At 43.6% G+C, this 26,466-nt stretch overlaps 1 protein-coding gene across 2 annotated transcripts in view; it reads left to right on the forward strand.

Moving 5' to 3' along the window:
* The window catches only part of TACR3 (tachykinin receptor 3), a 68,247-nt gene that overhangs the window by 25,082 nt on the left and 16,699 nt on the right, over positions 1-26,466 (forward strand). Inside the window, exons 2-3 of one of the 2 annotated variants that reach the window (XM_006133164.4) lie at positions 6,299-6,487; positions 8,114-8,264. In XM_006133164.4, coding sequence (XP_006133226.1) covers positions 6,299-6,487; positions 8,114-8,264 — 340 coding nt within the window. Of the gene's footprint in view, positions 1-6,298; positions 6,488-8,070; positions 8,265-26,466 lie in introns of both variants that reach the window. The other variant, XM_075929681.1, reaches the window with a different exon arrangement.

Here is a 26,466-nt window from a genome sequence, read left to right on the forward strand (position 1 = left end):
TCAGTTTTGTTATTCTGGGGCCTCATCCAACTCTGATGAAATCAGAAGAATGACTCCCTTAGACTTTAATAGGAGCTGAATCATCAAGACTATGAAACTGATACCTAGGACAATTTTCAGTAGGTTTATGATTGCTCTAGTATGGTCCCAGCAACCCAAACATCAAAGTTTGATTATGAAAGTTAAGCATTAACTGTCACTGAAAGACTCTGAAAAGCAGAAATCTATATTCAGAACTCACAGCAGAAGATGAATAATTCACAAGTCATTCCTGCCGATGCTGACAACTGAAATTTTTGAATACACATATTTACTTGTCATCATTTATTAGCTGTATTTATATATATCCATTTCAAGATATGTATGTAAATCTTGTACCTTGTATCTTGTAATTACCTTCCAAGTGTTGATTTGGTGTTTATGCTGGATGGGATAATAACAGTTTTCAACTTCTTGTTGTGATGAACAAGCACATAGTTAATTTTTTGCACTAAATCTTTTCTGTTGATTTACATTTTTTAATCACAAACAACATACACCCCATTTATTTTTGTTGAATTAGTCATTTGCAGCATGAATTTTTAGAAGCAGAGCAAATCTGCCTATTCCCATTGGCAGTGTTCCCTGTAAGATGAGCACTGGAGCTGCTACTCAGGAGAGATTCAAATGCCGGCCAGCCGATTAGTGGAGTGCCTACCGGCAGGTTTTGTATTCCTACTGGTGGTGCTCATTAGCATATGCCTCATGCACATAACATTATTCTAGTCATGGATGGGAAAAATCCACTCTTGGATGGAAAAGATTAGAGGAAGCATTGCACACTGCCTTCCCCTCCTTGTGGCTGATTTTGATTGACTGAACACAATTGTATACCATAACTTGAATGGCTACCCAGCATCAAATGGGAGGGTTTAGGAGCAATTCCCTGACGTCTGAGCCACCATTTTATCCTGAAAAGATCCTTCACCTATTTGCTTTGGTTTAGAGTAGGACTGGGGTTTGGAGCCTCAGTATGAACATTTTCTTCATTGTCTTCTGGGAGCTGAGAAGATTTTTTTGCTGATAGCCAGTAAAGCCTGGGCATTTGGGTGACCTCACCCCCAAAAATTAGGTGTTCATGTTGGTGCACATTGGCAGGTACCCAGTGCAGGCGGGATCAGTCACTGGGATCTAGTACCTTCAGTACACTGGAATTGGAAATGGGTTAGTACAATCAACTCCTAAACAAGGTGGGGGATAGGACTTGTTGCCTCTAATATCTAGTACCCTTGAAAGAGAGAAAGGAGACGACTCTTGAAAGAGGGAAGGGAGACAGGGTCACTTCCATGTTTCCGGGTCCAGGGTAGGGAGCGGGCATCAGCCCTTCCCCAGGTAAAATATATTGTGAAAGGAAAGATAACCTGCACTGGAAGAGTTATTTCCAGGAAGTTCCTTGGTGTGTTACTTAATAAAGTCACAGTCAAGTTAAACCACATTTCTGGTTTCTTAGCTTGCTTCCTGTTGCCTCCAGAACAATGATGGTTTGAAATATTTCTAGGGGAGCAAGTTCTCAATCCCAGATTTTTCAGACTAGCTCCCAAAGCGCCCAATGCGTTTTTGATTATATAGGGATTTCAGATGAATCAATATCATCTTTTCATTTCCCTTCATGAACCAGTTGTCTTCTTAGTGCCAGAAGAATTTTCTGACAACCTTGGAACTATTAAAAGGTGATGAGCAATGTTCCTTCTAATCTTTTTCATCCATGTGCAGATTTTTTCCATCCATGTGTGAAATAACTTTTTATGTGCACTGAGGCATGTGTGAATGTGCACCACCAGTAGGAAAAAAAAAACCTAGCAGCGGGCACTCTGCTAATCATCTGGGGGGCATTCGAATCTCTCTTGAGAAGCCACACTAGTGTACAGTTACTGGGAACACTGTTCACTGGTGCCAACATTTTTCTGAGGTCCAATGTCAGTGAGAATTTTTTGCCCTTGACTTTAGTAGAAGCAAGATTGGACACTATAGGGTAAAATTATCCAAGGAAGCCCATGGTATTTAGCTAAAATCCCCCCCCCCCCATTCCCATTCTAAAGTCTGGAATATGCCCATAAGCCTAACAGAAATGTAGTGAGCATGAGAGGAGGGACCTTAAGACAGGCATGGTTGCCCTAGCAACCGCATTCCAGGGGGCTGCACCAACTCAGATTATTGCTAATTTTGTAAATGCAATATGCTCTCATTGTTTTGCTTTAATCCTAGATAATGGGCCCATGAACCCATGGATCACACCAGTGCGCCACCATCTCCTTCATAGATGCATCATTCTTCAATTAAACACAAGTTGCCATTAGATTGTCCATTTGTTTATGTTGGCTCATTTAGCTTGTTAAGAAAAAACCATCTGTATTAGATATAAGGTGTTTTACTGACTGTGGGCGGAGATGCTATATAACCTTTCTTAGCTTATTGGCTTACGTGCTCATTTCGTCTTGCTACTAGAACCTATTCAATTGTCTCCCCCCTCCCGCCCCCCGCTCATCAGCTCCCTATTTAATCTATTGTAATGTTTTGCTTAGAAGTGTCCATCAGCCTAACCAGCTAAGTGACACTCCACCAACGTTGTGTGTAATAAACCTTCTTGTTTGCTTGCTCCACACCCAGAGGGTATGTCTACACTACCCCGCTAGTTCGAACTAGCGGGGTAATGTATGCATACCGAACGTGCAAATGAAGCCCGGAATTTGAATTTCCCAGGCTTTCTTTGCATAAGCCGGCCGGCTCCATTTTTAAATGCCGGCTTGTTCGAACACCGTGCCGCGCGGCTACACGCGGCATGGGCTAGATAGTTCGAACTAGCAAGCCATTCCGAACTATCTGTACACCTCGTTCCACGAGGCGTACAGATAGTTCGGAATAGCTTGCTAGTTTGAACTATCTAGCCCGTGCCGCGTGTAGCCACGCGGCACGGGGTTCGAACAAGCCGGCATTTAAAAATGGCGCCGGCCGGCTTATGCAAATAAAGCCCGGGAAATTCAAATCCCGGGCTTCATTTGCACGTTCGGTATGCATACATTACCCCGCTAGTTCGAACTAGCGGGGTAGTGTAGACATACCCAGAGTGTTTAAACTTTATTCCCGACAAATACTCTATTGCTCCAATCCTACGCTCACAGCATATCAAGAAAGCTGTTGCTTGGAGCTTTGGTGAAGTAAATTGGCCTCTGCATGGGCACATGTACCTCCACAGTTTAAACTTGCATGTCTACATTGCATTCTGTTGGCTAATGCAGCTTTGATATACACTAAAAATCCTTCTGTTGCCAATAGCTAACATACTTCTTCCTTAGGTCAAAATGTCAGAGCTCTTTACACACACACACAGAGCAGATGTGTGGTTCATGTCTTTCGTCGTGCTATTACACACACACACACACACACACACAGAGCAGATGTGTGGTAAATGTCTTTTGTGGTGCTAGAAGCTACTCTCACTGGCTCTAGTGGGATTTGCTAGTACTCAGAACATCTGAAAATTAGGTTGGGACAGTATTGAGGGGAGAAGGAGAAAGAAAGAAAGAACAAAGACATAATTAGGTAGATGTTCACTGGAGGAGACAGAGGACATAGAATACTATAATAAATCCCAATAATAAATTTGCTGCTGACTTAATATTTAACTTTGTGATTGATAAGCCAGGGAAATCTGCACAGATATTTCTTCTTTTTAATAATTCAAAAAGAGCTAATGATAAATCAGCCAAGTTCATATTCATATTCCTCTAAGTTTTCTTTTTCCTTTGAGAGGCTTTGCTTATTGTGTTCATAACAGACAAAGACTATGTGAAAGTGAGTTTAACAGTTTAACATTTTATGTTGTTAGACTATTTGTGATTTGCAATTCACACAATAACTGCATTTGTTGTTGGGGAAAAAAGCATTTGTTTATGAAACCCAACATAGAATATCAGAATTGGGGATCAGAGCTGGACAAAAGTAGAGATTTCCAGTTCCAAGAAATTTTGAATCTTGGTTTTGTTCTGATTTGGACTGAAACAAAAAAAATTAAATTTCCCATGAACTCGAAAAAAATGTCATTTCACGAACATGGGCACGTGGTTTCTCTGAAACAAATATGTTCCCTGGGATCCTAGGAGCTTCTGACTCGAATAGATAAGAATGTCTATTGTAGTCAGCAGCTGCTTGGGTTCTGAGGGTCTGCAGCTCTGGGAAGCCCTACTGTGCGCACTGCCTGATGCTCAGAGGCATCGACAGCCTCTGCGGGCCCCTAGGTCAGGTGCAGGGAGGGGGCTGGCTTGGCACTCCTGAAAGGGGCGGAGTCTCAGGGGGAAGGAGTGCAGAGTGCAGTGCACCCTCCCCTCATCTTTCAGACACTTCTAGAATCACAGGACTGCCTGCTTAAGAGTCAAATTATATAGGCGACCCTTTGGCCTAGAAACCTCAAAGTCCTGGGGTCTCCAAGGCCAAGGCAAGTTACTTCAAAGCCCCAGACTTCGATGCACATTCCAGGACTTCCAGTCTCCTGATTCCATGGCGGGGAGGTTAGAAGCTCTGAAAGACTCCATGGTTCTAAGCCTCCCAGGACATGGCTTTAGAAACTATAGGGCATCAGATAAAAAAAATTACTCAGTTATTCTGTCAGTTATTTTGATTTTCACAGAAAGAAAGAAATTCTTTAAAAGACAGTTTTGACCCATGTCTTCCAACATGCTTATTAATAAGGAAAGTCAACCCTTTGTGAATCAGTCTTTTAGTCAGGTGTTGGTAAATAAAGTGTGATCAGGGAATTTAGAGGAGAAGCTGTTAATTTGGAACTCAATTTAGAGATGAAAGCAGAGCTATGCAGAGATATGTAAAAACCATGTTAAGTGTATGTAGGTGTGAACTGGAGATCCTGGTTCTGATTTGTTTTTCCATCAAGACAGAAATCAAAAGGCAGAAAGATTAACTTAGTTTTCACTTTTTAATTCACACCTCTGCCCAGATCTCCTGCTCCTTTCATCATGTTCTTTGTTCTCCTTCCTCCTGAAGAGACTATAGTTCCTGAAAGATTGTCTTTTCCTATGTTTTGGTAGTTTTCTATGAGGTACCTCCTTAAATGTACAGCCAGCACAGTTACAGGAGAGCCACTTAGATGTTATTCTGCCTCAAACATCATCAACAAAATGTTCCTACCTTAGCCACACATTTCTACTAGAACCTTCATCTTTTGTGTTGTTTGTGCATGGGTGGAAGGAGGAGATAAATTTCCTTTGGCCAGTTTCCCACCTAGAATCTCTAAGACGGGACAGTCACAATCTGGCCTTGTTTGTACTATTGATTGCATGAAACTAAAGGAAATGTATGCTTACTTAATAAAATGCATGGGTATGTATCAGTTTCTTTAGTTACAGAGCGGCTCTTAAATTAGACTGTGGCCATTTACTGGTCTTGGGCACCAATGTAACTTTTACAGTATGTCTGCAGCAAAAGATTGCTGAAACATACTATCTTATTAATGAGCCAAATGTACTTGGCCCTATTCCTACAGAAAGTACTATGAGACCACTGTTGTATTATTGTAGATGGAATATACAGGCCAAAGCGTTAACATAACCCAATCTGTGCCCAACATTAAACAGTATAAAACAGGGCTACTCAACTTTGGAAGCCCCAGTAGCCACAATGATACTCACAGCACATGCTGAGGGCCGCAACTTAAGTGTGGTTGCATATACATGCAAATATAAATGCAAATATATGCAAATACCTTCTTTCACACTGACAGGCATGAATACAAAGATTAAGGCAAGACTACACAACATGCAGGCCCCATTTAAGTCAGTTCTGCTGATATTAATAAATGCAATATTTACCCGATTTCCACCTTTATGACAGCACTTTTAATGAGCAATGACAGTCCAGGAATTTAACTGCTAAAACACGTATCAACAGAAGACCATTATATTGACTCACCATTGTGGAACTGTTCCTAGTGGATACCATGTTCAAAGGATCCCACCCACAGACCCGTGTTGAACCCCACATAAACCCAAACTGTACCAAGGCCCACAAACAAATGGGCCACAGGCCGCATGTGGCCCGCAGGCTTTGTGTTGAGTAGCCCTGGTATAAAACAAGGGGTTTGGTATAAAGAGTCATGGTCACTGACCATCTGAAGAATATAAAACCATTATGCCTTTTCCGGACAGGAAAAAAAAATCATTCACTCCTTTGCACAAGCTGGTTTGATACAGGAACACAGTCATCACTGGAGATTTCTCACATGAAGAATTCTCGTTTCTTTTTTGTACAGATACATAGCCATTATCGATCCCCTGAAGCCCAGACTGTCTGCAACAGTAACTAAGGTGGTCATTGGGAGTATATGGCTTTTGGCTTTCCTCCTTGCATTTCCCCAGTGCCTATATTCCATAACCAGAGTGATGCCTGGAAGAACTCTTTGCTATGTAGCATGGCCAGGAGGTCTCAAACAACACTTTACGTAAGCTTTTCTTCTTTTAAATGCATGCATGGCTATATCTAAACTGCAGGTTTATTTCAATTTTATGGAGGAATTTACAAGAATAATTTATCTTCTAAGAAACCAAGCATTGATATTTTAAAGATGTAAAACAAGCTTTCTAATATATAATGATAATGTATTTGAATTATACTTAGAATGCATTTATTTATTTAATTCTACATCTGCATTGAAAATATGTTTCAAAGTACTTATACCATGATCACAGGTTGGTGTGCAGATATTTTCAGTCATATCCTTCTCTGGTGTAAATTGATATTGTTCTATTGAAGACAATGGAGCTACACCGATTTCTGCCAGTTAAAGACCTAGTCCTTAATTTGCATGAGTTTGGGATGGTACATTACTTATAAGAGACAAATTTATATGGAAGAAGTTTATCTTTCATTTCTGTGAAGATCAAAGTTAAAATTCAGTGTTTGCTCTTCAATAACATTTCACTAAAACTGTCACTAAGGTCTGACTTCTGTTATATAGTGTGAAAGTAGAAAGAATTATACTGTAAGAAAAAGATGAATTGTGCTGTAATAACTGAATAAGTTGAAGGAATTCTGTTTGTCTTTTTAAGAGAAAGAAGAAAAGTATGTTAATGTTGATTGTAGGTATGCAGATCAAGGTGCTAGCCAATTTGGGCCTGAGTTTAACAGGAAAAGGAACATTAAGTGTTAGACAGGAAACAATTCCAGATAATCAGGGAGATATAGCCAGGAGATTGCTGTGTGCTTAATATTGAAATGAAGATACTTAACCACACTAATAATGTGAAGTTTTGCCACACCCTTTGATCTTGTTAACTTGGCCTTTTGACTGTATAAAATCAAGGGGTTTGAACCTTGTATGGTACTCACATTTTCTCCATGCATTCTAGCAAAGCTTTGCAGAATAAACAGAGCAGTCTGCCAAATCTGTGAGTCCTGTCTGACTTTGACAATAGTCATATAGTCTTTTTTCAGCTTAAAATGTGGGTGTTTTCTCCTTTTTGCTCCACTCATCTGAAGAAGAGGGTTGTACCCATAAAAGCTCATAATACTGTATATATTTTTTGTTAGTCTCTAAGGTGCTACAGGACTACCCTGTTTTTTGTTATAAATGTTTTTGAGGCATCCCCATGGGAAATAGTGAATGAGAAAGTCAGGTCTCAGTAGTTGAAGATGTGAGTTTTTCAAATATTTTGATTTTAAACATTATGTGTACTTTATTGTACAACACTGAAGTCTACTCAGAAATCTGGTCATAGTAACACTGTTTTACAGGGCTGTTACTCTGCTTATTTCAATGAGTTACTCTCATTTAATAACAGTATGAGTTCAAAGACCTATATGTTTCGATAATGACTTCAGACCTTAAACCATTTCTGTCTGCTTTAATGCAGTTTACTTAAGACTTCCATGACAAACAGTAAAAAATAATAATAATAAAACTGGGGTATATCAATAGATGGTGTAAATAGGCACCCATTTACTCTATCTGAGATTCTGACCTCTTAGGTAGAAAAATTGTCTTTTGTTTACTTCTCACACTTTCAGAAAATTCTACCTGAATAGTTCCTTTTAAAGCATTTATCCGTTCAATACTTTTTTATTGCAGGTATCATGTCATTGTGATTGTATTAGTATATTGCTTTCCACTGCTTGTCATGGGTATCACTTATACCATAGTTGGAATTACCCTTTGGGGAGGAGAGATTCCAGGTGACACATCGGACAAATACCACGAGCAGCTCAAAGCTAAGAGAAAGGTACTGTTCCATTAAACCTATTTATATTGATTTTTTTCCCTGCTGAAATCACTAGCAATTAAGTTGTAAAATATTGGAAGTGTTTTATTCCAAACAGAATGGCATTTGAGACAGTAATAAAAGAACTCTCAATGAAAATTGCAATTGATTTTGACAGGGTTGTGTTTTTTTCAATTTGGTTGTTGTTCAAACAAATGATGTAAATGTTTGGATTTTCACTCTTCACTCCAATTCTAAGGGCCTCTGAGTAACACTTAGTCAGAAATACAACTGTGTCCTTGAGATGTGGAAACAGAAGGCCTACCTTATTACAGAACTGAAGTGACGCTTCTAGATCTTGGGTTCACCTTTCTCCGTTCTCTGAAAAGTAGCTCTTTATTGACTTGATCCAGACTTGGGAACTGGCAGTGCAGACCGTCCTCACTATATGTCCAAGATACATTACAAAAAAAATGAACTTATAGTGAAACAATGTAAAGAGGGAAATTTTTCCACATAATTAATGTAAATGGGGTGGGATGCATTCTGGAACAGTCTTTATGTTGCATTAAAGATGCAAGGCAGGGAATTTTACTCCATAAGAATCTATGGAATAAGGGGAGGTTTAGGAAATGCCACACTACTGATTTTAACAACAGGTAAACATGATTTTATGATATTTTACTGTAGTTTTTAATAATCTGACTCTGAGAAGGCGACGTTTTTGCTTGTTGGTGTTAATGGAGAATTAGTTGGAGGATGAGGATGAGAATAAGGAAACAGATGGAGAATCATCAACAGCCATCTCAGCATAACAAACATCCACCACCTTGATGACTGGTGACCCCACCTGATGCATTGGTGTCAATAACAAACAACATCACCACTTCTGGAGGCTCTTCAACAGCTGCTGCATGGGGGGGTGTTCTGCTTTTTAATGCCAGAAGGTCCTGGTTGAGGTGCTTCCATGAATGGTTTGGGATTCGTTTTCCATTTTTAGTAAAGAAAGTGTCCAGTGTTGTTTGCTTGGTGCGCTTAAGATGGCATCTAAAATCTATCTGTAACATGACAAGCCATCTACTGCTCTTGAAGATCAAAGAGATGGCTGTGTTCCTTAAGAATATCCATCATCTCCTCATACAGGTCAAAAACACATCAGAGGATAGGGATTATGAGGCCAGCATCTGCATCTGCATCGACACTATCTTCTTCATGGTGCTGTCTATCCAACTCCATTAGATCCTCATTACTGAGAGGCAAAGAATGAAATTTCAACAACTCCTTCACATCATCTTCTTCAATTTTCTGAAAGCCAGCCTCCTTTGATAGTTGGACTATTTCCTTATGTATGAAGGCTATTGGAAAGCCTAAGAAATGATGCACAGCATCAGGTTACGGGCTCTTCCAGACACTGTTAATTAACTGATTGGATACTTCTTTCCAGGTCCGTCTGCTATGTACATTGGACAAACATCTCAGACACTTCACCAAAGGATTAATGCCCACAAAACAGATATCAGACAAGATCACAAAGAAAAACCAGTTTCTTGCCATTTTAACCAGAAAGGACACTCTCTCAATGACTTAATCACCTGCATTCTGCTACAAAGACCTTTTATATCTGCACTTGAAAGAGAATCCTCTGAACTGTCATTCATGTTAAAATTCGACACTCTCCGGGAAGGAATGAACAAAGACCCCAACTACCTTACCCATTACAAAGATAGCTTCCCCAATTATCACCTCTAATACCATTAGCTCACAGACATCTACCTTTTCCCACCTCTAATATCATTAACTCACAGACATTTACCTTCCTCCCCCCCCCCCCCGCATCCCCCTTCTGTTCTGAAATGTGATTTGTCCTTTTCATATGTGTTCATTTTTTTAAATTGTATCCTTTGATATATATGGTTGTGACTATTTTCTTCCACTATTTGATCTGAGGAAGTGGGTCTGGCCCACGAAAGCTCATCATCTAATAAACCATCTTGTTAGTCTTTAAAGTGCTACATTGTCCTGCATTTTGCTTCTTTCCAGGCAGCACTGATGACCATAACAGAATCCATTATGTTGAATTTTTTCTAGAATTCCTGGGCTGTGGGTGTTCCTTCTTCACAGGATTCTGAGATGAGTCTGCAGAACATCCTCTGCAAATAATAAGCTTTGAAGTTTGCCAAAAATTCCGATCCATCAGCTGCATGAATGAGGTTATCCTTGGTGGCATAAAAACAACCTTGATGTTAGAACAGAGGGATTTAAAATCCAGGTCGTGGGTGATAGCATTGTCCAGGATGAGGAAAATTTTGAACATAAGATTATTCTCCTCACAATACTTTTTCATTTCTGGAACCAAATAATTCACAAGCCATTCACGGAAAAGCTTCCTGGTCATCCAGGCCTTTCTGTGGGAATTCCAAATGACAGGAAGCTGAAATTACACATCGTTTTTCATAGCATGTGGATTTTCACTACAATACACTAGCTTCATGTCTCCACTGGCATTGCCCCCTAACAACAGACATAGGCAATCCTTCAAGGCCTTACATCAAAGAGCTGACTTCTCATTCACAGAAATGTAGGTCCTAGACCACATGTGTTTCCAATACAAACCCATTTCATCCGCACTAAAAACTTGCTGTGGGTCAGAGCCTCTTTCTTCAATGATGGTCTTCAGCATTTCGGGAAATGCTTCAGCTGCATTCTTGTCTGCACTTGCAGCCTCTCCCTGCACTCGCGTATTGTTGAAGTCGTATCTTTTATGGAACCTGTGAAACCATCCATGGCTGGCATTAAAAGGTCCAGGTTGACCAGTCTCTCCTTCTATTGCAATGTATTTATACAAGTTCATGGCCTTCTCCTGAATGAAGGCTAGGCTGACAGGCGTATTCTGCAATCATGTAGATAACAAGCGGTCCATTTTCTCCATCCTGTCACTTCTTTGCTGTGTAACCTTCACAGAAGCATGCTTTGGCCATGTTTTGCTGTCTCCAAAATTTTCTTATGATTCTTAATAATCATGCCTACGGTCGTCAGAGGCAGACCAAGATGGTGAGCAATATCAGCAGAGAGTTCACCCTTCCTATTATTATCTAATACATCCAACTTCACATCCTGACTAACACTACTCGAATGCCTTTTACACCCACCAACTTTACTTTTAACTTCACTTGCACTTCCTTTAGGCATGAGGAAGGATTGTACAACATAACACAATACTATACTATCCCAAATGAAATGTACTGTAAAGGGTGACACAGCAGGCGCACTGTACCTATGCACAACATGACTGCACACAATGAAGACAGAGCGCATCAATGCTTGGTGTGGGTTGCTACAGTGCACAGTATTCCTCCATATCTGCTGCGTCTTGAATACTGTGTACAGATGTGGTCTCCTCACTTCAAAAAAGATATTTTGCCCTTGGAAAGGGTTCAGAAAAGGGCAACAAAAATGATTAGGGGTTTGGAACAGGTCCCACATGAAGAGAGGTTAAAGCGACTGGGACTTTTCAGTTTAGAAAAGAGGAGCCTGGGGGGGAGGGGGGATATGATAGAGGTATGTAAAATCATGAGTTGTGTGGAAAGGGAGGATAATGAAAAGTTATTTATTAGTTCCCATAATAGAAGAACTAGAGGACACCAAATGAAATTAATGGGTAGCAGGTTTAATTCTTCACACAGCATGTAGTCAACCTGTGGAACTCCTTGCCAGAGGAGGCTGTGAAGTCTAGGACTATAACAGAGTTTAAAGAGAAGCTAGATCATTTCATGGAGGTTAGGTCCATAAAAGGCTATTAGCCAGGGGATAGAAATGGTGTCCCTGGCCTCTGTTTGTCAGAGGCTGGAGAAGGATGGCAGGAGACAGATCATTTGATCATTGTCTTCGGTCCATCCTCTTTGGGTCACCTGGTGCTGGCCACTGTCGGCAGACAAGCTAGATGGACTTTTGGTCTGATCCAATATGGCCGTTCTTATGTTCTTATGTCTGTGCAGAACACGAGTTGGTCGCTTTCTTCGATTTGTGTTCAAGCAGTTGACTTTTGTTTGAGTGAATTTTCCTTTTTCTTTTTTTTTAGTGATGTAAGATCAGGGAATGGGAAGACTTATAACAAAGTCTAAATTCGTAAATTCTTCAACAATGTTAGTGCAGAACCGGCGTATTCCGAGGCAACTTATAGCAAGCGTGGCCTGTGCACAGACCACAACTGCTTTAGCTTTTTATGTAATGAATGCCATGCATTAAAGATTAGTACCTTTTATAGTGAGAATCAAACTAGTCCTTTCAATTGTTATTTCAATGTATTTCATTAGTTATAATTACAGGTTGCACCTCTATAAACCAGAACTCTCTGATCCAGCAACATCTGTGGTCTGGAAGGACCATGGATGTTCTAGGATCAGAGAGTCCTGGTGTTCTGCAGGGGTTGGGGGGCTCAGACCCCGGCATGATGGAAGGGTGGGCACACAGCCCAATGAGGTTGCGGGGACAGGAACTGGTACATGCCTCAGCTGGGCTGCTGGGGGACCCAGGAACCCGGGGGAGGAGGGCTAAGGCAGGGGTGGAGTCTTCAACAGGGGGCCAGAAACAAACTCCCCAAATCCGGTAAAATCCCTCATCCAAAACCCAACTGGTCCTGAGGGTGCCAGACCAGGGAAGTCCAACCTTTTTTTGTATAATATTTCATCTTATAGGTTGTTAGTGAACCGTTTACTTTGGCAATTTACTCAGTAGTTGTGCAATCAGCCACATGGATTAGATTGTATTGTTTCTGCTTCTTAAGTGGAAGACAGAACATTTTAAGTATGATAGTAACAGAATAAATAGCCCCTTTATTCAATTTCAGATAAACAATTATTTGTGCTAAAGTTCTTTAAGCTGTCTGAATGTGCAAATCTTGGGCCTAATCTCAAAATCCTAACTTTGTTTGGGGAGCAGATACTCAATTAGTCTGACTGAAGTCATCCCAAAATTATTCAAATATTTATGAATAATGAACAAAATCCCATAAACTGAGCAGAACATTTCGTTAAATACTTGTGAATCAGATATTCCAACTCTCCCACCAGCTCTCCATCACAATTAAAATTCGCATAAGAGGGCACCAATAAATTCTGCTTGCTAATAGCGTTGCAGTGTTATGCCTTAGACAGCTGTGACCCTGGAACGCAATGTTATGTTACTGTAAATAACTATCTGCTTTAATTAAATCCATCCATACTTGCTGGCCATCTACATATAAAATTCTGGCTTGCTACCACTCAACAACAACAGGGGGGAAAAATCTGCCAAAGTCCTGATGCAGAATGCATTAAACCACAGGATGGATTCTTTGGTCCTTCCATCGTTTCAAAAGCATAGAAAGGAACATAGAAGGAGTTTTTCCCAGACAGCAGAAGTGGGAGGAAGGGAGCATGTAGGAAGGGAGAGGTCACAGCTACCAAGAGTGTTTCTGGGGCAGGATGCGTCACGTAGCTCTGACTCCCTCTCTACATGCATGTATTGGTAGTCCAGATGTGCCTTGGGGTGAGGGGAATGCAATGTTTTCTATGTATAGGTGGAAACCAGTTTCTCTCACCTATATCCTGGATTCTGAAGGACGTGTAGACTGAACCCATGTCCTTGATAGTTTATTATGCAATAATTTCCCAGCAGGGAAAACATTGGACAGGACTTTGAATAGCTTTATTCTGAAAAGCAAAGTGACAGCACCTCGTAAAAGAGTAATCATTAGGGCCCGCTCAAGTAACCATCTTTTAACAGACTTTCTTACCAGTCATTGCCTCAACTCTGTTCTTGCTAGGGGAGGTGGACATGATAATTTTAAACTAAATGAAAACTGACATGCAATTATGAAGGAAATCTGGAAAAGGTACTTTTATTGTATATTTCCTCAGGAAGCTACATGCTTTAGATTCATTTCAGGCCAAATTAAAAGCATTTCCACAGTGCTCTATTTAGGTCTTTTACAGGGTCCTTAACTAGGAAATGAATCTCTCATTCACAATATTACCCATCCAAAAAAAAGTTGCTGTTTGCAAAATGAACATTATTATAGAACGCTAGCAGTGAAAACTCTTTACTGGGCAATTATCTGGCTTATTACTGACACCTCCTAATTAGGTCATAAAAAGGAGTGGTAAATGACACCCAGAGTTTGACAGTAAAGATACATGCAGTTTGTAAAAGGCAGTTTGGAAGGAAATATTGAATGCAAACTCCTGAGCTAGAGGAGCCAAGCCTTCCCACTTTCTTGAAGAAATTCAATACTTTGGATAATAGTGGCTACATTAAATTAAGAATGTCTGATGAAAGCATTAGGGCTGTGAAGAGAATAGCTGGCATTTACTTTGTGTTGCTAATAGTCTAACTTTAAATCCCTTCAATCCTTTAAAATAATGGCCATTTAGGACCTTAAATGTACCCAAGAGGAATGGTTACTTAATTAAGGGGTTTCTAATATGATGGTGACCCCCTGTTTTCAAAGGCCACTTCCTACTATCTCTCTGCCCACTGTGGGCATGTACTGGAATTCATGCTTTGCCAAAGCATAATGAGAGGATGAATAGTGCATGCAACCTATAGTACTTGCATCAGCAGTGCTAGTCGTGGAGCCTTTAGATAGCTCTTCAATTACACTGTTGTCTCAAGTATGATTTGTGAGGCAACTGGCATTTGGACAGATGATCTGAGGAAGTGGGTCTGGCCCACGAAAGCTCATCATCTAATAAACCATCTTGTTAGTCTTTAAAGTGCTACATTGTCCTGCATTTTGCTTCAGCTACCCCAGACTAACACGGCTACATTTCTATCACTATTCTGAATGTGTAAGTGTCATTAAAAAAGGCAAATTGATAGACCAGGCTCCAAATTAAGTTCACGTGTTCTGCCAGCAAAACTCAGAAAAATAAATAAATAAATAATAAATAAATAAAACAAAAACAAAAAACCTGCAGCTTTGCTTTTTTTCAAATGAAGAGAAACTTAGCAAGTTAACTTGAACTCATGGAGGCCCTGCACGGATTACGTTTTATTACGAAGAACACTAGCAGAGTTCAACTTTATGCAGTGAGGTACAGGTAAAGGGTACAGATTATTGGAACTACTGATCACTGCAAATAAAATGCTAGGAGTTAATGAATAGCATGTGTAGGACTTCTAAAGAAGTTGTCAGAAGTTTCTTTGCAAAGTGGTTGAGACCTCAAAAACATACCAAATTATCAACAGCTTTGAAGACATTCCTATTTTGCCTGTCTATATGTAGCATTGCATCACACCCACATCCTTTTCAAAGTAGCTTCTAACCTACATGAAATTGAAGGATGTTCTCCTTGACAACTAGAGATGGGTAAAACAGTTCCTGGTATTTTGAAGAGCCCCAGTTTTGCAGAATTTCAAAAGTTCAGGACAATGTGGATGAAGTTTAGATAGTATCAGTTTCCCAGACAGAGGGTATGTCTACACTACAGAGTTAGTTCGAACTAACGGATGTTAGTTCGAACTAACTTTAATAGGCACTACACTAGCGCTCCACTAGTTCGAACTTAATTCGAACTAGCGGAGCGCTTAGTTCGAACTAGGAAAACCTCATTTTACGAGGATTAAGCCTAGTTCGAACTAACTAGTTCGAAGTAAGGGGTGTGTAGCCCCTTAATTCGAACTAGTGGAAGGCTAGCCCTCCCCAGGTTTCCATGGTGGCCACTCTGGCCAACACCAGAGAAACTCTATTGCCCCCCTCCCGGCCCCGGACCCCTTAAAGGGGCACGGGCTGGCTACAGTGCCCGTGCCAGGTGCAAGCCTGCCAGCACCCAGCCAGCAGACCCTGCACCTGGCACGGCTCGAGCCAGCCACCCGATGCCCCCCAGTCCTCCCACTCTTCCCGGGACCAGGCTGGCGGCTCCTGGGAGCTTGCCCGGGACCGCAAGAGGCGGGCACCCTCCTGGGCTAGTGCGGACATCGTGGACCTCGTCCACGATCTCCACACTAGGCACAGGAAAGTGGCCGGCTAGGGCAGGAGAGCTGCCAGCCTGGCCACCCAGGAGCAGGTGTGCATGAAAATCAAGGGGGTCCAGTGAGACCCCCGACCCTGAGCCCTGAGCTTACAATGGCCGTCCTGGGTCAGACCAAAGGTCCATCTAGCCCAGTAGCCTGTCTGCCGACAGCGGCCAACCCTAGGAACCCTGGAGGGGATGGACCGAAGACAGTGACCAAGCCATTTGTCTCGTGCCATCCCTCTCCAGCCTTCCACAAACCTTGGGCAGGGACACCACTCCTACCCCCTGGCTAATAGCACTCCATGGACCCAACCTCCATCACTTGATCTCATGTCCCTTTAAACTCTGTTCTAGTTCTAGCCTTCACAGCCTCCTGCAGCAAGGAGTTCCACAGGTTGACTCTTTGCTTTGTGAAGAACAACTTTCTGTTACTAGTTTGAAGCCTGCTACCCATTCCTTTCCTTTGGTGTCCTCTAGTCCTTCTTTATGGGAACTAATGAAGAACTTTTCTGTATGCACCCTCTCCACCCAACTCCTGCTTTTAGAGACCTCTATCCTGTCCCCCCTCCGTCTCCTCTTTTCTAAGCTGAAAAGTCCCAGTCTCTTTAGCCTCTCTTCATATGGGACCTGTTCCCAACCCCTGATCATTGTAGTTGCCCTCCCCTCTCCCACCCTCTCTGTTCCCCTCTCCCACCTCCTTTTCCCAGTCTCCCCCAGTTTTGTTCAATAAAGACAGATTCCATTTTTGAACACAATTGTCCTTTATTTTGTACATCAAGAAAAGGGGCTAGGGAAGGGTAAGTGGAAGGAGGTGAGGGAGGAATGGGGTACGAGCCCCCGATGGGGAGGACTGGGCTGGCTCTGCGGGCTTCTGGGGGTGGAAGCTCTCCTGCAGCCCCCCAATTGTTTCCTCTCCCCAGATGGCAGCCTGCGGCAAGTGCAGCCGGTCTGATGGCCGAGTGCTGTGATGTGCCCAGTGTGGGCACTCCGGGCACTCCAAGCCAGGACTGGTTTGCAAGCAGGGCACCCCTGAGAACTGTCTGTCTGGGGTGGGGGTCGGGACCCTTTAAGCGCAGCCCTCGGCTATCCTGAGACAGCATCTCCACGCTCTAAGTCCTCATCTGATGCCCTGCCAGCACTGCTTCCGGCCATCCTTAAGCCCGGTTCAGGGTCCACTTAATGTGGACATGCTAGTTCGAATTAGCAAAACGCTAATTCGAACTAGTTTTTAGTTCTAGACGCGTTAGTTCGAATTAGCTTAGTGGGTGGTGATTTTGTGGAAAAACTTGCCAGTCTAGACACAGCCCTACTGTTTCTGTTTTTGGAATTTTTGACATACTATTTAAAACTAGATAGCAGGAATTCTTTGTACGTTTTTCTTCTGAAAGCTTTAGATGCTGCTGCCTTCAGTTAATAGCCATTCCATATGGCCATCCAAGAGTGTCTCAGTATACCCAGGTGTGGGGAAGGGATTATTTCTTTCTTGGAAAAACAGAAAATAATGTATTTCCAGCATATTACAAGTGCTGTGCCTGTCACCTGCCCTGACCTGTGTTATTCCTTTTTTATCTGCTACTACCACCCCCCAGATGTTATTTGCATAACTGCCAGCCTCAAGAGTGGTATGTAGTATTGTTATAATCATATTGCTCTCAGAACAGTAGAGACAGAAGGGTGGATCACTGGATCATTTCATCTTTCTCCTGTTGGTGAGAAAGACAAGCATCAAAGCCATAATCCTGTGCATTTGCCACTATCTCTTTAAACAAAGTAAGATCCTGCTTGGGAATCAATGCTTCAAGTCAAATCAGTTGAGGAGCTTTGTCCTCCTATGCTGCATCTGAGACAGATATCCTTGACACCAGCCCTTTTTATTCTAGAAAAAAAAATGTTTTCACTAAATAAAAACTTGTTTATCTGTAAGTAACACCTAATTTTTACATGAAAAAATAATCTTCCCATCTATGGAAAGATAATAGATGTGCTATTAAAATGTGTCAGGGAAATGGTATTAATTATATTAACAGCTTTCTATAGGGAAAGAGTCAAGGGGTTAAAACTGCAATTAATGAGATGGTATTATTATCCCTATCAAGATTTCCCTGACAGTATCATATCTCACCATCTACATCAAATAAAGCAATAGCATTACATGTTTGATACAAAACATGCTGCAAAGTAAGGTCAGAGACTATATATTAAAACATGTTAATAGTGTTGGTAAAAACAAAAGCCATAGCTATAAGACAAAGAGGGTAGGCCCATTACTCAAAGAAGAGGGAATAATAACAACAGATAATGCAGCTATGGCAGAGGTGCTTAATGATTTCTTTTTTTCAGTTTTCAATGAGAAGGCAGGTGGCCATTGGATGCCTAACATAGCGAAAGCCAGTGAAAATGGGCTAGGTTCACAAGCTAAAATAGGGAAAGAACAAGTTAAAAATTATTCAGACAACTTAGATGTTTTCATGTCACCAGTAGGGATGTTAAATATCGATTAATTGAATAGTCAACTATCCTCATGAATTCTTATCGGTTACTTGACTATTTTATAGTCCCTGTGGGTGGAGCCAGCTGCCAGGCCAAGGAGGCCCCTGCCACGCCACACTGTTGTTTCTGTATCAGAAGCAGCCACAGTGTGGGGTGCCAGGCAGGAGCTAGTCCACAAGGGGAGCCAGTTTAAAAGCCAGCTTCCTGTCACCCCATGCTGCTGCCTTTGTATCAGAGGCAGCAGCGCGAGGTGGCAGCAGCCCCTGTCTGGGGGTGGGGAGGAGTCTGAGCTCCTAGACTTGGTGCAAGCTGGAACTAAGCCAGGCTGGCTGCCTGCCTGATTCCTAATATACATTAAATGCAGAGCCACAGCAGGGATAGGTCCTGGACCCATCGCAAGCCGAGACTGAGCCAGGCTGCTGGCCAGCCTGCTAAAAAATTTTCTGGCAAGAGGGGGGAGGGAAATGTGTGTAGTCTATAGCATTAACCAATAAGCTTTTGAGTATAGATTAATCAGTTAATTGACTACACTATTACATCCCTACTCACCAGGGCTTTATTAAATGTATCCCAGAATAGTAAAGGAGCTGACTGAGGAGATAAATGAGCCATTAGCTATTATCTTTGAAAAGGCATGGCATATCAGAGAGATTCTAAAAGACTGGAAGTCAAATATAGCACCCTTCTATAAAAAAGGGAAATAAGGACAACTCAGGAAACTACAGGCCAGTCAGCTTAACATCTATACCAGGAAAGTAAATGGAGCAAATAATTAAAGAATCCATTTTCACGCATCTAGAAGATATTAAGGCAACAAGTGACACAACAAATCCTGACAAGGCAACCTGATTGCTTTCTTTGACAGGGTAACAATCCTTGGGGATAAGGAGGAAAGTGGTAGATATGGTATACCTAGACTTCAGTAAAGCATTTAATGCAGTCTCACACAACCTTCTCATTGACAAACTATGGAAATATGACCTAGATAGAGCTACTATAAGGTGGGTACCTAACTGGTTGGATAACTATACCCAGAGGGTATGTCTACACTTGCACCCTCTTTCGAGAGAGGGATGCAAACGCAGCTGAGCGAAATTGCAAATGAAGCGCAGATTTGAATTTCCTGTGCTTCATTTGCATAAGTGCGGCCCACCACTATTTCAAAATAACAAATGCTGTGTAGACACGGTTATTTTGAAAGAAATCCCTTCTTTTGAAATAACCAGTAAACCTCATTTTTTGAGGAGTAAGGGTTATTTCAAAAGAAGGGGTTTCTTTCAAAATAACCGTGTCTACACAGCGTTTGTTATTTCGAAATAGTTGCAGTCCGTGATTCTGCAAATGAAGTGTGGACATACGCAGAGAGTAGTTATTAGTGATTCATGGTCATGCTGGAAGGACATAATGAATGAGTTCCTCGGGATCAGTTCTGAGTCTAGTACTGTGCAGTATCTTCAGGGCCATACTTAAGGGGTGCAGAACCCGTGCCTCACTTCTCTGTGGTGGGGGAAGTAGAGAGCAATGGGGCCAGGATGCTCTGCTTCCTGCTACCTCTGAGAAGCCATTCACAGCTGGTCAGGAGAGGGTGGTGGGGTGGAGTGGAGCAGGGTGCTGGGCTGCTCCAGTTCCCACTGACCTTGTGGTGAGTGAGGGGGCGACCTGTGCTGAGGCCACACCAGGCTCCATAATTCCCCCAGTCACTCTCATCCATAGGAAGATTGGGGCAGCCACTACAAGGGCCCCAAAAGCACAAGGCCTAGGGCAGCCTCCCGGATTTGTCCTATGGACAGGATGGTTCTGAGTATCTTCAATGGTTTAGATGATAGCCTGGAGAGTACACTTATAAAGTTTGCAGATGGTACCAAGGCGGGAGAGATCACAAGTGCTTTGGAGGATAGGGTTACAATTTCAAAATGATCTGGAGAAACTGGAGAAATGGTCTTTAGTAAATAGGATAAAATTCAATAAGGAAAAATGCAAAGTACCCCTCTTAGAATGGAGCTATAAGTTGCACACATACAAAAATGGGAAATGGCAGTCTACTGAGGAGTACTGCAGAAAGGAACGTGGGGATCATAGTGGACCACACACTAAATGCTAACCATGAATCAACAGTGTAACAATGTTGCAAAAAAAGCAAGCATCATCCTGTGGTGAATTAGCAAGAGTGATGTAAACAAGACACAAGGAGTAATACTTCTGCCCTGCTCTGCACTAATTAGGCCTCAACTGGAGTACTCTGTTCAGTTGTGGGTGCCACATTTCAGTAAAGACGTGAAGAAATTGGAAAAGGTCCAGAGAATATCAACAAAAATGATTGACGATCCGGAAAGTACAACCTATGAGGGAAGATTGAAAGAATTGCCTTTGTTTACTCTGGAAAAGAGAAGACTGAGAGGGGATATGATAACAGCTTTCAAGTACCTAAAAGACTGTTACAAGGAAGAGGGAGACAAATTCTCTTTAAGATCTCATGATAGCACAAGAAGCAATGGGCTTAAATGGCAGCAAAAGTGGTTTAGGTTGGACTTCAGGGAAAACCTCCTAACTGTCAGGGTGGTTAACCACCAGAATAAATTGCCTACAGAGGTTGTGGAATCTACGTTACTGGAGATGTTTAAAAGGAGTTTCACAAACACCTGTCAGGGATGGTTCAGATGGTGGTTGTTCTTGCTAAGAGTGCATAGGACTGGACTTGGTGACCTCTCAAGGTTCCTTCCAGTTCCATACTCAATGACAAGAAACCACAAAAAGCTACATAGCATAGAAGTGGACAAAAGAATTTGTTCAGATATGTAGACAGAGACATATCTTAAAATAGGAAGCTATTATGGCAGTTCATGCAGCCAACTATTACATCCATCATGATTAATTATGGGATTCATTATACCATTAAACTTCAATGCTTGGGTTGCTAAATGCAAACAAGCAGAACTGGTGGCTTGGATAATTAAACTAGATGAATAAACTTTGGACTTAATAAAAATTAATTTTGGACTTATGGTATGTGAAATTAGTATCAAGGATGGATGACCACAAAAGCTATGGAGTAAGTCAACAATTTCAGTCATTTGACCTGTCCTTTTACAGCATTTTCTACACTAGAGAGGCATAGATAATTAAATTGGTGGGATAGCATCATTGTAGGTGACAATGATGTAGCATATTCACAGTAGTCAAGCTATTTCAAGTGCAGATTGGTCGCAGTTTTGCCTGTGTCTCTAGGTCACTGCAGTAGCACGGTTAAAAAGGATATTCCTTCTATAAGCAATTTAGTAAGTAAGCTCTTTTTATCCAAGGATGAATTTCAGCTTTTTTTTATTAAAGCAATGGTAGAATCCATGAACCAAAATAATGTATCCCTCACTAGTTACCATACATTATCTATGAAAGAGGCTAGCCAAACTACTGTACATATATTAAAAAAAACCCCACAAAGTTGATTTCTTACTGACTCAACACTCAATCTGTTGCATTCATCTGTCCATAGATTACTCGTGACACTAAAAATTCTTTCCACACCGGCATTTGACACAGGAATTGAAACAGAATATTGAACCAGTTTTAACAAATTTGGAGCAGCGGGTTCTTTGCTGAAAAAATATTCCCTACCTTAAAAGAGCGCTGCAATATACAAGAAAGATGAAATCTAGACAAAGGACAATACTTTTGCGAATCTTATGTTTATAGAAGGAAAATATTCAGCACTACAATGCAGTTGCTTACTCCCTGGCAGGTAGACACGCTCACGCTACCAGCCAGGCAGTACGCAACTACGTACTGATGCTTGTATCCAAGCAGCGAATCGGCATAGTAGAGTATAGCACAGGCCTAGAGAGTGAGGGAGAATACTCATGCACAAGTCATGTCATAACATCATATATATCCGTGGTCACCAACCAGTAGATCGCGAGCTACAGGTAGCTCCCAGGGGCTCTAAGAGTAGCTCTTGAGCCCTCTCTGAACTGCACGCCTGTGCAGTACATTTACATTAGATTTCCTCATTGGAAGAGCAGCTACTCACCAAGCAACAACACAGGTGAGTAGCTGCAAGGAATGGTGGGAGCTGGGAGTTCGGGAGGGCTGAAACACCCCAGCCAGATGACTGTGGCTTTCAGCTGAAAGAGGCTGCCCAGCAATCCAGCTGATCAGCAGCTACTCCTCTGCGCCTGCCCACGTGGAGTTTGAGCTGAGCGCCATGGCCAGCTGGCCGGGCAGCCACTTCTCTTCCCTCCAGCCCAGCTGCCCTGCGCTCAGCCCAGGGAGGCTGAGTCTAGCTCCAGCTGTGCTGGAGCAAGCTTCCCGGGCTGAGTGCAGGGCAGCCAGGTGGGAGCGAAGAGAAGCGGCTTCCCAGCCAGCTGGCCATGGCGCTCAGCCAGGGTGCACCAAGCTCCACGTGGGCAGGCGCAGAGGGGAAGCCGCCCGATTAGCTGGAGCATGATTCAGCCTCCTCCCGGCTGAAAGCCACAGCCAGCAGGCCAGGCAGCTTCTCCTCTGCGCCAGCCCACTTGGAGCATGGTGCACCCTGGCTGAGTGCTATGCCCAGCTGGCTGGGAAGCCACATCTCTTCGCTCCCGCCCAGCTGCCCTGCGCTCAGCCCAGGAAGCTTGCTCCAGCACAGCTGGAGCTACGCGCAGCTGAACCGTGCTCCAGCAGATTGGGCGGCTTCCCCTCTGCGCCTGCTCACGTGGAGCTTGGTGCACCCTGGCTGAGCACCATAGGCAGCCCGGGCAGCCGCTTCTCTTCGCTCCAACCTGGCTGCCCTACGATCAGTCCGGAGGGAGCGCGGGTCGGAGGTATTCTTCCGTGGCTGGTGTAGGAATCTTCCTGCCCCCAACGTTGTTCCCTCTTCTCTGCCCCAAACTTGTCCCCCACCCTCATGGCCCCCTGTTCCCTCTCCCTTGCCCCCCTATGCCACTGCAGAAACCTGCCCCCCCCCTGCAGAAACTTGTCCCCCGGCTCCCTGCCCCCCCTGCAGAAACCAGTTCCTTCTGGCACCCTGTCTCCTACTACAGAAACCTGTCCCCCTGCTCCCCTCTGCAGAAACCTGTCCCCCCCCCCCCCCAGAACCCTGTCCCCTGCTACAGAAACCTGTCCTGACACCCTGCCCCCACTGGCACCCTGTTCCCTGCTCCAGAACCCACTAGCACTCCTCCCCAGTACTGTGTCCCCTGCTCCCAAATGACTTTTCGATGTGTCAGTGACCCCTGACTCAAGGCAGGTTCCCCGCCATTCTCATAAATAAAGACAATGAAGAAACTTTTTTGTGTTTAACATAGTATTTTATTTAAAAATGAATCCTTGCCAACAAACCTCCAATTGGAGCCAAGCCCCCATCTGGCCACAACCATTCCTGCATTCCCCCTTCCCCAGACCCTAGATCTGAGCCTATCAAACACTGGAACCTCCTGCCCTCAGCCCCTCAGATATCCCAACCCAAATTCCTGCACCCTCACATCTGCAAGCCTGTGGCTTGCTTAGTATCCTAACACTGCCCAGCTTGGAGCCCCCTCCCCAAGCCAGTGACCCCTTCTCCACCTCCTCCTGCATCTAGAGATCCTCCCAGAGCCTGCTTCTCTCACCCCTTCCCACACCCAAATCCCTCATTCCCACCCCAGAGACTACACATCCTGTCTCAATACAGCAAGTGTACAGCTAAGACTGGAGTTTTTCAGGGTTCTGGAGATATCCCAGAAAAACTCTTCTAAATCCAGGATTGCGTTTGTTCTTCCACTTTTTTAGTGGAAGAACAAACAGACTCTTTTGGTCACCCCTATATTCCTCTTTCCACAAGGAATAAGGTGGCTTCCAAAAGAAGGGGTTTTTTTTCCTGACATTTGGTCCAGTCTAGACAGGCCAAATGTTGGAAAAACCTCTACCTACAGAAGAATATTTTTTTTAAAACAGCAGTATAAGGATTGGGGATAGCAGGTGATGGAGAGGAGGATAATAGAGAGGGCAGGGCTTCAAGGAAGGGGCGGGGCGGTAGATCTTGGCTTGGTCTGTCATTTAAAAAGTGATCTTGGGTGTAAAAAGGTTGGAGACCACTGATATATATAGTAGCCCAGAGTCTGAGAGTCTGTAACGCCGAAATGCTGGCTGTTCCCTCTGGGCGGCGTTGTTGCCTGAAATGCTGGCTGTTCCCTTTGGGCGGCGCTGTTGCCTGAAATGCTGGCTGTTCCCTCTGGGTGGCGCTGTTGCCTGAAATTCTGGCTGTTCCCTCTGGGCAGCACTGGCTGTACCCTCTGGGTGGCGCTGTTGCCTGAGTCAAGTTCTTCACCTCCCACCTTGGTGCTCGGCTGACTTCTGCGCCACTCAGCCGGGCCGCCGCGGGGGACCAAGCTGCATGGGGAGCATGGGGCCCAAATGGCCACTTGCGATGCTTGCTCCCCCACGGTGGCCAGGCTGAGCGATTCAGAAGTCAGCCAAGCGCCATGACAGGAGGGGAAGGGGGCAGGGTGGTGACGTACACGGCCGGGGGTAGGGCCTAGCCATGTATGTTACTGCCCCGCCCCCCTTCACATCTCCCTTCGCCTCCTGCCCTGGTGCTCGGCTGACTTCTGAGCTGCCCAGCCGGGCCACCACGGGGGAGCCCAAACAGCCGCTTGCTTTGCTTGCTCCCCTGCAAAAGCCTGGCTGAGCGGTGCAGAAGTCAACCAAGCGCCACAGCGGGAGGCAAAGGGGGACAGGACGGTGACGTACACGGCCAGGGGTGGGGCCTGGACGAGCATGCATCCCTGACGGAGACAGAGGAGAGCAGAGAGAGAGTGAGAGGCAGGAGGGGGAGAAGAGAAAGAGAGAGATAGGCAGAAGGCAGAGGAGAGCTAAGAGAGAGAGGGGGAGGCAGTAGGAGGAGGAGGAGAGAGAGAGAGACGGAGCAAGAGACCGGAGGCTCAGGAGAGAAGACTGACATGGAGGAGAGACCTGAAAATCCCGTCTTATGATGGGCTAATTGACTAGTGATAATAATAAAACTTAATTAGAAAATACCGGACACTTATATGTCCAGTATTTTCTCAATTTATTTCCTGGACAGAAAGCTCAAATACCAGACTGTCCGGTTCAAAACCGGACACCTGGCAACCCTATTCATTAGTGACTTGGGTAATGGAGAGGAAAGTATGTTTATAAAATCTGCAGGTAACACCCAGCTGGGAGGACTTGCAAGCACTTTGGAGAACAGGATTAAAATTCAGAATAGTTTGATGTCTTCCTGAGGTCCCTTCCAGCTCTAAGTTTCTGTGATTCATCTATCCAGGTCAGTTATGCTCACTCCCCCAGATAACAGAGTCCAACAGCTTCACACCCAGTCTTTAATCCAATTCCCTCCTTACTAGTCCTTTTGCCCCTGTTGTCTCTACACTACCTCTCTCAGTAGGCTTGTAGGAGAACCCGAGCCCTCTCTTTCCACTGGATTCCAGCCCAGGGAACCTATAGTAAACAGCCACTGTCTGTTTATTCAGACTTATCCTGCTTCTTCATTTGACTTTTTTCTACCTTCACCTATCTATAGGCCTTTCACACAAGGCCATCACAGGCCCACTGTATACTTGTATTCTTCTCAGGCACCACAACCTCTCAGGGTTTACCCTACTTTCAAGGCAGGGGCTCCCTGGGGCTTCTCTGTCTCCTGGCCTCTTGCCAGACATCGCTACTCAGGAGAGGATCCCAAGGCTATCTCTTCCTCTGGGCTTACTTTTTAACCCCGCAGGACTTTACTTCCAAGAGAGGTATTTCAG

This window comes from Pelodiscus sinensis, chromosome 4, assembly GCF_052426305.1.
Source record: "Pelodiscus sinensis isolate ZL-2025 chromosome 4, ASM5242630v1, whole genome shotgun sequence".
NCBI lineage: Eukaryota > Metazoa > Chordata > Testudines > Trionychidae > Pelodiscus > Pelodiscus sinensis.